Raw genomic sequence first — 11,432 nt, 5'->3', positions numbered from 1 at the left:
ATGCGGGGGGCCGCGGCGGCGCGGGGGGCGCGCGGGGGCGGCTTCTGGGAGCGGCGCGCCGGGCAGCTGCGGCGGCAGGTGCAGGTGAGGCGGTTGGGCCGCCCCGGGGGCGGGGGGGGGCGGGGGGCCCTGGGAGCCGGCGGGGGGCGGGGCCGGGAAACGGTGGGGGGCGGGCGGGGGGCGGGGTTGGTCCTGGAAACGCCGGGGCGGGGGCGCGGGCTCCCCAAAGCCGCAGGGTCGGGCCTGCGGGAAGTGAGATCCGGACCGGGGGCCGCAGTGAAGCCCCGGCCCGGGGGGCGGAGCCCAGGCCCCCAGGGGTGCCGAGCTGGACCGCACCCCCACGCGTCACAGGCCCGGCCCGGGCCGCCCCGGATTGTCTCAGCAGATACCCGAGCCGGCCAGCCCGCGCCGCCCCGCCCCGGGGAGGGCCCCTGCGCAGCCCGGGGGCGCTGTGGGTTCTCCTGGGGAGACGAGCACCGCGGGGGCTGGGGGAGGTGACGCGCCTCTGGGCGCACCCAGGCCCCGACTTGCCCCCTCAGGGACGCCGAGGGGTGCCTGAGCTCAGGCTCGGGGCACTGGGATGTGGCCTGAGGGTCAGTCCAGCCGGAGGGGGCCCTGGACGTGGGGCTCCTGTGGGAAGTTGAGCATCTGAGGCGACTGACCAAGCGTGCCGGGGGCTCTTGCTGGCCCAGATGCTGCTGCGGTGACCAGAACCACGATGGTGCCCCGAAACGTGACCCTCGCGGAGGCTGCCCTGGCTGGGGCCCGGCTCTCCCCAGCCGCCAGCCCCTCGCTGCTCCCCCAGGGGGCTGGCACAGCCGCCAGCGTCCCGCTCGCCCCTTGCGCCTGTCTTCCCGCCAGGGTGCCCACTCAGGCCTGGCCTGCCCACTGCTGCCCAGGGCACCTGCCCAGCACCAGCAGCAGCACAGGTTTCTAACCAGCCCCTTTGACTGGGCCCCTGGCAGGAGGGAGCAGGGTCCGCCGGGGCCCCAGCGCTGGCCCACGGGCACCTGCTCGCTGCCACCACGCTGGTTGTCTGCGCTTCTTCACAGGCCAAGGAAGAAAGGATAGTTGAGCTGGAAACGGAAAATGCCATTCTCCACGGGAAGCTGGCAGAGGTAACCAGGTCCTGTCTGAGCGCAGGCGGGGGCCGTGGCTGGGGCGCAGCCCCCCTCCCCGGGCTGTGTGCCCTGGGCACCCGAAGCTGCCCATATGCCGGGGAGTGGGACTTGCAGTCATGGCGGGTTGATTTTCAACTGTTCTGCCTCCTCCTATCATTTGTGGGGCTGTCCTCACCCCCAAAGATCCCTGAGCTCCTTGTCCTCAACTCCCGCCTTTCTGGACACTGACCAGTGTGGCCACTGGGGCTGCACCCTGAGGCTTGCTGCTGTCTGCCTCACACAGTCAGCGCCCCTCAGAGACAGCCCCCCATCTTGCTGTGGCCAGTTCTCGATGCATGCGGGAGACGGATCTGAGGGGAGACAGCAGGTGGGACCACCTCTCCTGTGGGCCAGCCACCGCTGCCGCTGTAGCCAAAAGGGAGCCCAGAAGAATCTGGGGCGTGACCCTGCTTGTTGGCTCTGCGGGTGGGGCGGGCAGCCGGCGGGTGGGGCTTGGCCGTGCCCACCCAGGGTCGTGGGAAGGAGGAGGGAGCAAGCCCGCAAGCTGTCCTCTTACGTTGCCTGCCCAGAAACTGGCAGTAGCCCGTGCCGGCACCTCACTGGCCAGCACCGGGTCACGTGGCCGCCCCATGTTCAGGGAGCTGGGAGATGGGTCTCAGCAAGATCTACACCCCAACTGAAAGGGGCTCTGATAGCGGAGAGGTAAAGGTGGGACGGTGTGGTTGAGGGGGGCAGGCGGAATCGCGTGGGCCCCAGGGGCCTCCACCCCCAGTTGGCTTTTGCCCAGAAATCTTTCCCAGCCTGGAATTTGCGCCCCTACACAGGCAGCAGGTGGGGTCCTCCGTGAGAAGGGCACTTTCAGTCTCGGGGGTGGGGGACACTTGGGCGGTTCACCACGGGGGTTTAAGCGTGCGGGGTTCAGGCTCGGAGGGTTCACACGCAGAGAGGTTCAGGTGCAGAGGGGGTTCGCATACGGGGGCTTCAGGTGCGGGGCGCTCAGGCACTGGGGGGCTCACTTTCAGGGGTCCTCGCACAGCAGGGCAGCCTCCCCCATCTGGTTTGCTCTCAGGAACAGACCCCGGGAGCGCACACACGTCCCATTTTGGAGCTGCTTTCCAGGATACTCTGGATTCTGGACTTTTCCATCTTTCTAGAGAAGGGGTCGCTGCCCTTCGTGCCCCCGTTTCCTTCTGGCAAGCGGGCAGGGCCGGGGTCTCCTCCTGCCGTGGCCCGGAGCCTCCGCCCTCCCGCCAGCCCTCACGGCCCTGCCGTCTGGCCCCGCAGCTACTACCTGCTTGGGTGGCGCCGTCGGGCAGCCTCGTCCCTGGACATGGTCAGGGCGGCCAGCGCCCACCGCAGGACGCCGCCTCCCGCCAGGGCCTCAGACTCAACTGCCTGTTTCTCCGCACAGCGCCGCCGCGAAGCCGCCTGGAGGGGCCGTGGGGGCGCTGCAGGGCCGGGGCGTCTGCAGCAGGACACGCGGGTGGCCTGGGGCCAGCTCCGCCGCCAGGCCCAGGTGAGAGGGTCTGCAGTGGCCTCAGGCTCCCGCGGCCACCCAGGGGGCGGGGGGTGCCCGCAGAAGCCAAGAAGAGGCTGAGGCCAGGAGGCCGCGGCGGCTTCCTGGGAAGCTGGTCCCAGCCGCGATAATCCCAGGTGCCCCCACAGGCGCGCGGAGCCGCCCCGGGACCGCCTGATCGCCGGCCCAGGAGCCCCGCTCGGCCCTGACTAGGAGCTTGGGCCTCAGGCCCGGCCGGCTGCCCGGCCATGCGGCAGTGACCCCTGAGCCCACGCTGCCGTGTCCGGCCTCTAGGAGCTCGGAGCCGAGACGCGGGAGCTGCGGGCCGCGGCGCTGGGGCTGCTGCGCGGCTGTGGGGACCAGCTCCAGGCCTGCGCGGCGGACATAGCAGCGGCCGTCCAGCGGGCCCAGCCCCACATGGAGGCTCTCCGGGGTGAGCCTGCCCTCGCCCGCCCCCAGGGAGGCCCCGCTGGGTTCCTCCGCCTTCTGTTTGCTCCCCAGGGGCTCCCGCCCCGCCCCCTTCTCCGTCGCGCAGCCGAGCCCTGCCCGCTGCCCTCCCAGGGCTGCGCACCCCGTCCCGTCGCGGAGCTCAGCGGCCGCGGGGCCCAGGGACTCTGGCGGGCGGCCTGGTGCTCGGGTCCGGCCACAGCCCACCGCCGGGAGGGCCGCTGCTGAGACCCCACCGGCCGGGCCCGCAGCGCAGCGCCTGCAGGAGCTGGAGGAGCGGCGAGGGCCGGAGAGGAGGCGGCGCAGGCCTCCGCGCGGTCGCTGCGTGGTGAGCCGGGGGTCAGCACCCTGTGGGGGCGGGGGCGGGGCAGCCCCGACCCCCCCCTACGCCGCCCCTCGGCTGCAGGCTGGGAGGCCCCGCGCGGCCGGCCAGGCGAGCCCACACCCGGGACCGGGGCGCGAGGAGTAGGGTGCAGGCCGTGGGGGCCAGCCAGGACCAGGTGCCCCGAGGGAGAGCGCTGTCCCTGTCCGTGTCCCGCACGTCCTGGCCTCGGCTCGCCCCGTCCGCCGTGGAGCCCGCGAGGCTGGCTGGGCTGCGGGTGCGGCCGTGGGGCGGGCATGGCCTGAGCGGCCCAGGCCGGCCACAGCAGCAGCAGCCTCCGCTGACGGGCTTCTGGGCAGCTCCCCGGACTGAGGGACGCTGCTGCCCCTGCGGCTGCGACGCGTCTCCCGGATGGGAGACATGGGTGTCGTGTGACCCCCAGCTGGACGGCACCCTGGCTCACGGCTGCCCCCTCACAGGAACCGAGGGGGGACATCCGGGTGCACTGCCGCGTGCGCCCCCTGCTGGCTTTCGATAGGGACGTGGCTGGCCCCCATGCACAGAGCAGGTGATTTGCTTCTGCTGGGGTGTGCGTGTGTGCAGGTGTGTGTGCATGTGCAGGTGTGCAGATGCGTGTGCAGGTGTGTACAGGTGTTTGTGCAAATGTGTGTGCAGGTGTGGGGGGGCATGTAAGTGCATGGGCAGGAGTGTGTGCAAGTGTGAGGGTGCAGGTGTGTGCAGGTGTGCGTGTGCATGTGTGTGGGTGTGCAGGTGTGTGTGTTTCAGAGTGAAACGCCCAGGAGGGGGGCCCCCCTCTGCTGCCCTGCCCCTCCCCAGGAAGGGTCTCCTCGGAGCTGCACTGTCTCCTGGGGTGAGGCCCCCTGCTTCGCCAGGGGCCGGTGGGCAGTGGGGCACTGACGTGGGCCACTGACGAGCGGTGCTCAGGCGGCCTCTGAGTGCCGCGGGGCCGGGCCACCTGCCTCCCGGCTCTGTCCCTCCTACGGCGGCCTCTGGCCCACAAGGGGTCCCCGCTTGCCTTCCACCTTCATTGAAGGTGTTGCCCTCCAGCCCCAGCCGTGGTGGCCCTGTGAGCCCTCCTGGCATGCCGGGGCCACGGACAGGCACAGAGGGACGGAGGAAGGCGGAGGGGAAGCGGGGAGGCTGGCGGGCTGAGCGAGGCTGCACAGCAGGGGCAGGGCCTGGAGGCGCCCGCGGGAGGCTGAGCAGGAAGCCCCGGCTGCCCGTGCGGGGTCGGGCGGGTGGGCACGAGCCAACAGGCACGTCCCCTCTGTCTTCCAGCTCTGCCTCCGGAGAAGTGACCCTCGCAGTGGACGATGTGAGTGGCCTTCCTGCTCGAGGCCAGGCGCTGCCCAGCGCAGCAGGGGCTGCAGGGTGGCCGCCCTCCCCTTTTCCAGCTGTCTCTGCTCCAGCCCGAGGCGGTGAAAGCACAAGCGAACCATCCTGGGGTCTGGGCCTGAGCAAGGCCAGGGGAGCCGGGCGCCCGGCCGCGGCCATCCCCGTAGGCGGGACCCGGCAGCTCCTGGCCGGCAGCCACCCCCCCAGTCCTCACGAGTGCTTGGGTGGCTCGGCCTGTGCTGGGAGCAGGGGGCACTGCAGCCTCCAGGGCGGCCTCTCAGGACACGCGACCCCGGGCAGCTGGCGGCGGCGAGGGAGTTTCCTCCAGGACAAGTCCGGGGACGCCCGGCGTGAGCGCAGCCAGATACCCCGCCGCACCCGAGACGCGGGTGGGGTGGGGTGGGGGGCTCAGGGCCCCAGCACGAGGTGCCGGGAGCATGCTGGGCGCGGGCCCCACGGAGGAGGCTGTCGGCCACCAGGTCTGGTGGACCTGCGTCCACCAGGTCTCAGGGCTGGACCCAGCTCTGATGGGGCGCCTCGGGCAGCATCTGGGCCTCCCTGGGTCCGGTGGCTGCTCAGCTCTCAGGCCCAGGGACGGTCCCGCTGTGGGACCCGTGCCCGGCGGGGACCGAGTGTGCTTGGGCAGCGGCTGTGGATCCATCAGTGAGGCCGACGGGGCGGTGGGTGGAGGTACCACCCCTGCTGGGCCGAGTGTCCTCCCCGCCCCTGCCGGCTCGGTCCACGGCCGCTGGAGCCCGGCACTGACAGCCACCTTGGGGCCTCGTGCTGCTCGGAGAGGCCACCGGCTCCCCGCGCTGCAGTAGGTCCGGGCTGCGCCCAGCCAGGCGCCCGCCCCGTGCGCTCCAGCCGGCTTGCTGGCCCAGGCACTTCTGTGCAGAGTGGCGGCAGCAGCGAGCAGGACACTGGGCCGGGGCGTCCCTTAGGCAGGGGATCGCTGGCGCAGTCTCCGCTGCCGGCATCGCCGAGCTGCTGGGGACCAGGCTGCTGGGGACCGGGCGTCCCTGACGGCCGATGCTGGACCTCCCCTTCGCTGGACTCTTCTTGTCCTCCCACCCCCACGAGGGGGGTGAGCAGAAGCACAGGGTCAGCCCCAGCCTTGCCTCTGAATCCTGCGTCCCTCCTGCGCAGTCTGCCTGAGGCTGATGACGCGCGGCTCGGCCACCCGTGTCCAGCCCGCCACCTTGACCTCGGCCGTGGCCCGGCCTCCTCTGCTTAAGGCACCTCCCAGAGTCCAGGAGGGTCGGGGGACACTGGCAGGCCTGGCCCAGCGCTGCCTCCCCCATTTCCGCCCCCAGCCCCGGCCCCCAGAGACGCAGGGGCCCGACCTGCGCACTGAGGGCGGCCCGGGCTGCCGGGTGCCAGCTAAGTCCCGGCCTGGGCCGCCGTCAGCGCGCAGGGGCGGCCTCTGGCTTCCTGCTCTGCACGGAGGGCCTGGGCTTCGGGGAGCCCCGGGCCGCGGTGGCTCCGGGGGTCTGTCTCGGGGTCAAACTCCGCATCTGCTGACACCGGCGAGTCTGGGCCGTGTCCCTGTGCTCCCGCCGGCGGGGCCGCGGGCCGCGGGCAGGGCACGGGTGCGGGCCGGAGCCGGCTGGTTAGTGCCCACACGTGCAGGCGCCAGCCCGGCCTGAGCCGCCGTCCCAGCATCGCGCGACCCGCAGCGGCTGCTGCTGTTTCTTGTAACGGCCGCAGCGTCCCCTCTGCAGAGCCAGAGCGATGGCCAAGGCGTCCCAGCCCCTCACGGTCTCCGGGAGTGCCGGGTGAGCGTGGGCGGCCCAGGCCTGAGGCCGGCCCCCAGCAGGCCAGTCACGGGCCAGCGGCTGCCCTCCCACCTGCTCCCGCTCACCCTCGGTGTCCCCTGTCAGGAGACGCTCCTGGTGCGATGCAGCCGGCCCGGCCACCCCCTGGTGGACAAGACCTACAGCTTTGAGCGGTGAGCGCTTTCCCCGATGCCCAGCTCGGGGGGACGCGCCTGGGCTCTGCGTCAGATTTGCTGACAACGCAGAGCGTGTCAAAAGGCTGACGCGTCCAGGCCAGCTGCCCACCGTGTGGGCCACCGGGCACCTGACGCGTCTGGAAACTGAAAGAAGAGAAAAGTCTGACTCGGTGGGCGAGGCCTGCGTCTGACCCGCGCCGGCCCGCGGCGCCCTGGCCGCCTCTCCCGCCGTGTGGGCAGCCCTGTCCCAAGCCGGCTGTCTGTCTCGCCAAGGGGACCCCTCGCCCTCCCAGGGACGGGCTGAGGGAGGCTGAGCCCGGTGACCGCCTCTGGGGGGCGGTGGGGCGTCCAGGCGCGGTGCCCCCCAAGCCACGCCCTGAAACTCCCCCTCGGCCTCAGGGTCTACGGCCCCGCGGAGCCCCAGGAGGCCGTGTTCGCCGGCGTGAGTCCCCTGCTCGCGGCTCTGCTGGACGGGTGAGTCTCTGGACGCTTGCAGGACCCAGGGGGCTTGGGCCCAGGGCACATCCCCTCTGCTCGACCTGCCCAGGGGACATGGGGACCCCTGTGCCCGCTGAGCCTCAGGAGGGACAGTCGGGGCCGCCCAGGCTGGAGCTGGACGGCAGGAGAGGGTCCTGTGGTGGGCCCAGGGTGGCGGCACAGGGGCGCCGGGCCTCGGGGTGGACGGCCGTGGCCCACGTCGGCGCATTCCAGGCACGACGTGTGCGTCATGGCGTACGGGCAGACGGGCAGCGGGAAGAGCCACACCATGCTGGGCCCGCCCTCCACCGAGGACCCCGGCGGCATGGGCATCGTCCCCAGAGCGGCCCGCGAGCTCTTCAGGTAAGACGGGCCGGAGGGGTCCTGTGCAGTGGGGGGGCCGGGCGCGGGCGAGGGGCCCAGCAGGACACCAGGTCACGCACGTCCCCACAGGACCCTAATGGGGCGGGGAGAGGGATGGGGGTCACGGCCCAGCAGGGACGCCAGGCCGTGCTTTCCCGCACCTCCCCACGGGACCCCGCGAAGGTGGGGGCTCCTAGTGGGGCAAGGGGCGGCGCATCTACCGGGGGGCCCGAGCTCCCCAGCCCCAGGCTCCCCGCTGGCTCCCAGAGGCTCTGGGCCCGGAAGCTGTGGCCTGCGCGGCCTGTGCCCGCGTCGGCGAGTGCGGCCGGGCGCCTGCGTGTCAGCGCGTCTGTGCGCGGGCGTCTGCCGGACGCCTCTGAAGCCAGCGCGGCCGCGCTTTCCCGCAGCTCCCTGAGATGCCCGTTTCCTTGGTGGCTTTTGAGTCCGCCCGTTTCCCAGACCCCCGGTCCGGCCGGGCACCGAGTCGGGGAGCAGGCCCCGGAGGCCAGGCCAGGCCGGGCGGGCTCCGCTGGGCACACACTGGTGTGTGCACGTCTGCGTGGGTGCCGGGCGGGTGTCAGTGCCCTCAAGGATGCAGCAGCTCTGCCCACACGCCAGGCGGCGTTCAGCCTCAGCGTTTCGGGGGGCTGAGACTTGGTGTGGCCCCAGTGACCCCGGCGTGCACCCTGGGGGTCAGGCCTTTGCTTCCGGCTTCGCGTTGTGGTGGACCCGAGGTGCCGGCCTCTGCATCAGGCCTGGCCACACCCACCTGTTTGTGGGGGGGAGGAAGTTGGGGGGGCGTGGGGTGGGGCGGGGGTGCGGACAGTGCTGGGATGAGACACTTGGCTCCAAGCTGCCCGCTGCCGACTGCTGCCCGCGGCTCCCCAGCCCCTGCCGGGGGGTCCCCACAGCCGGTCTCTCGTGCCCCAGGCTCCTCTCAGGAGACCCGGCCGGGAGCCTGGAGGCCGACCTCTCCGTCCTGGAAGTTTATAACAACGGCCTTTTTGACCTTCTGGCCAAAGACGGCGGCGCAGCCACGCCGGGGGTCAGGCCAGCCGTGACGACCCGGGCGGGCAGGACGGAGGTCTCCCCGCTGACCCGCGAGTGAGTCCAGCACGCCCCGGACCCCCGGCGGGAGCCTCCCCCTTCGGGCCGTGGGGTGGGGCCCTTCGGCCCCCCGGAACGGTCCTTCTGCCCCTGAAAACAGCCGCACTCGCGGATTAGACCCTCGCCCGGGCGCAGTGGGGCCGGTCGGGGGGCAGCAGGGGCTGGGGGCTGCCCCGACTCTGTGTCGCCCCCAGGGCCGTCCATAGCGCCGCCGAGCTCATGAGCCACGTGGGGGGCGCCCTGCAGCGCCGGGCAAGGCTGGCCACCGGGGTGCACGCCCACTCCTCCCGGTCGCACCTGGTCGTCACGGTGACGCTCAGCACCCGGGCTGCCGGGGGAGGCGCAGGTGAGGCCGGGGGCGGGGCCTCCGGGAGCACCGCCACGCCCCCCCCCCCCCCCCCCCGCCCGCCCTGGCAGGAAGGCGGCTTCCCAGGCCCCCCGGCGCGTCCGCGTGGCCCCGAGCCAGGCTCAGGCGGGAGCAGCAGGGCCGGACCAGCGGGCCACGGCGGCTGCGTCGCGGGGATGGGCCGGGTGGAGTCGGCACAGGGGAGTGCTGGCCGCGGGGTGGCCCCGGTGAGCGCGGGCTTGGGAGGCCGTTGCTGGATGTGGCCCCCCAGGGGGCTGGCAGGCGAGCCACGTCTCCAGCCGAGACCCGACCGGCGCCGCCTGGTCTTTCTGAGAACGTGTCCTGTTTCCGGGCGCCAGCGGGCGGGCCGGGCCGGGCCGGGCGGGCCCACCCCACAGCTGCAGTGCTTTCTCTTCCCACCGCCTCACGCGGCGGGGCCGCCCGCGCCCCTGACCTTCCGGGAGTGGCCGTGAAGCAGCCGCCCCCCCGGGCTGTGGGTGCTTTGGGGTGCAGCCGCAGACCCCAGCAGCAGCGTCACAGGAGATGTTTTCTGACTGTTGTTCTGCTCACAGGGGGCCCTCAGCCAGGCTGCGGTCTGCCCGGGGAGCAGAGGGATCCCCCTGCGCAGCCCGTTGGGGGCAGGAGGTGGAGCCGGGTGGGCCGCACCTCCCCGGGCCCCCCAGGGTACCTGCCCAAGTCCCCGCCGGGCCCCGCGGAGCAGCAGCAGGTGTGGGCCAAGATGCAGCTGGTGGACCTGGCGGGCAGCGAGTGCGCAGGTGAGCGGCCGCCGTGGGCAGGGACCGAGGCGGGACCCGCGGGGGTGTCGGGCCCAGCCCTCGGTGGGCGGCCGGCAAGCCCGCGTCGGGCCAGGGGGGCTTCGCCCTCGTCCCCGGGCGCGGCGGCCGGTGCGTGGTGCCTGGACAAAGCGGCCACCAGAGGCCCCGGGCGGCGCGCTTACCCCCGCCTCCGAGGGGCGCGGCGCGTGCCGAGAGCCGGGGCCGACCCGCAGCGGGGCTCCCCACAGGTGTGTCCGCCGTGGCGGGCGCGGCCCTCAGGGAGGCCGCCTGCATCAACCGGAGCCTGGCGGCGCTGGCCGACGTCCTGGGCGCCCTGGCTGCGCGCCGCGGCCACGTGCCCTACCGGAACAGCAGACTCACCCACCTGCTGCAGGACGCGCTGGGTACCCGCCCGCCGCCCCTCGCGCTGGGCCCGCGCCCGCCACCCCTCCCTGCCCCGGCTGACTCCCGGTCTCCCCGCCCCCTCCCCCCGCCCGTCCCCCGACTCCCGGAGCCAGTGCCCCTGAGACCAGGACAGCCCCGGGGGCGCCCCGGGCGAGCCTCTCCGGAATCCCTCACGCTGCTCCCGTCCCCCGTCCCTGCAGGCGGCGACGCCGAGCTGCTGCTGGTGCTGTGCGTGTCCCCCTGCGCGCGGCACGTGGCGGAGACGCTGCAGAGCCTGGGGTTCGGGGCGCGGGCCCGGCAGGCCCAGCGAGGGGCGGCCAGGGCGGGGGCAGCCGCCCCCAGGCGGCCCGGGAGGCGCGGGGGAGAGGCGAGGCGGCCTGCGGGTCCTGCCGCCACTCCGCCCTGTGCCCAGTAAAGCCGCTTGTGTGGAGTCCGCCGGCTGGTGTCCTCTGCGGCGGGGGTGGCCATGCGGCTCGGGGCCTGCCCGGAGGGCCCCTGCCGCGCCACCTGCCCCTGGGCGGCCTGAGGCCCCTGCGGGAGTGGCGTGGGGGCGGGGTGTGGGCACGAGGCCCGCCGGCCCCCCCCCCCCCCCCGCCCTCTCCCGCTCCCGGGAAGCGTCTCCCGAAACGTCGCTCTGCTTGAAGCGCTCCGGGCCCCTCCCGCTGCCCGGCTGTCCCGGGTTGGGGTGGGAGGGGTGGGGTGTGCCCTGGAGAGGGGGTTACAGACACACGCTGGCCCTGAGAGAAGACCAGCGCCCCCCGCTCACCCTGACGGCCAGAGGAGGGCGTGTCTGTCCACCAGGCCCAGGGAGGCCAGAAATAGGACTGCCGGGCCCAGCGGGGTCTCAGGGTTAGCCGGAGCTCCGGCCGGCCGCCGGCAGTCCCAGGACAGGGGGTGCTGGGGCGGCCTGCACTGGAACTGGCCACCCTCCTGCTAGGATGGGCTGGGTTGGGGCCGCAGTGGGCAGCCTGGATTTGAGGCCCCACCTGCCCCAGGCCAGTCAGAAGCCGGCGCCCGGCCCTTTGTCCAGGCGGCGACCCGTGTGGGGCGCAGCCACCAGTGCCCTCTGGTGGCCGCTGGGGGTAGAACGGCCAGGCGAAGCCTTGGCGTCCGGGGCTGCACAGGGCCGGTCACCCGCGGGCCACGAGGGCTCTCCAGGTCCCCATGAGGCGCCGTGTGGGGCCCGGGGAGGCCCCTTGCCCAGAGCACTGACCCACGGTGCCTGCCCGCGTGGGCTCAGGC

The 11,432-nt window shown here is 73.5% G+C and overlaps 1 protein-coding gene across 1 annotated transcript; it reads left to right on the top strand.

Annotated features, from left to right (window-relative positions):
- Nucleotides 1-10,605, top strand: KIF25 (kinesin family member 25; the record flags this gene model as incomplete). Its single annotated transcript, XM_084228785.1, has 13 exons — nucleotides 1-84; nucleotides 1,053-1,118; nucleotides 2,533-2,637; nucleotides 2,932-3,070; nucleotides 5,912-6,138; nucleotides 6,487-6,713; nucleotides 7,116-7,190; nucleotides 7,428-7,556; nucleotides 8,487-8,660; nucleotides 8,858-9,009; nucleotides 9,693-9,785; nucleotides 10,034-10,189; nucleotides 10,391-10,605. 13 exons carry the CDS (start codon nucleotides 1-3, stop codon nucleotides 10,603-10,605), a joined length of 1,842 nt encoding a protein of 613 aa, XP_084084911.1.
- Nucleotides 10,606-11,432: the final 827 nt, after the last annotated feature.

Source organism: Talpa europaea (assembly GCF_964194135.1).
Source record: "Talpa europaea genome assembly, chromosome: 2".
NCBI lineage: Eukaryota > Metazoa > Chordata > Mammalia > Eulipotyphla > Talpidae > Talpa > Talpa europaea.
This window is presented reverse-complemented; position numbering and strand designations above follow the sequence as displayed.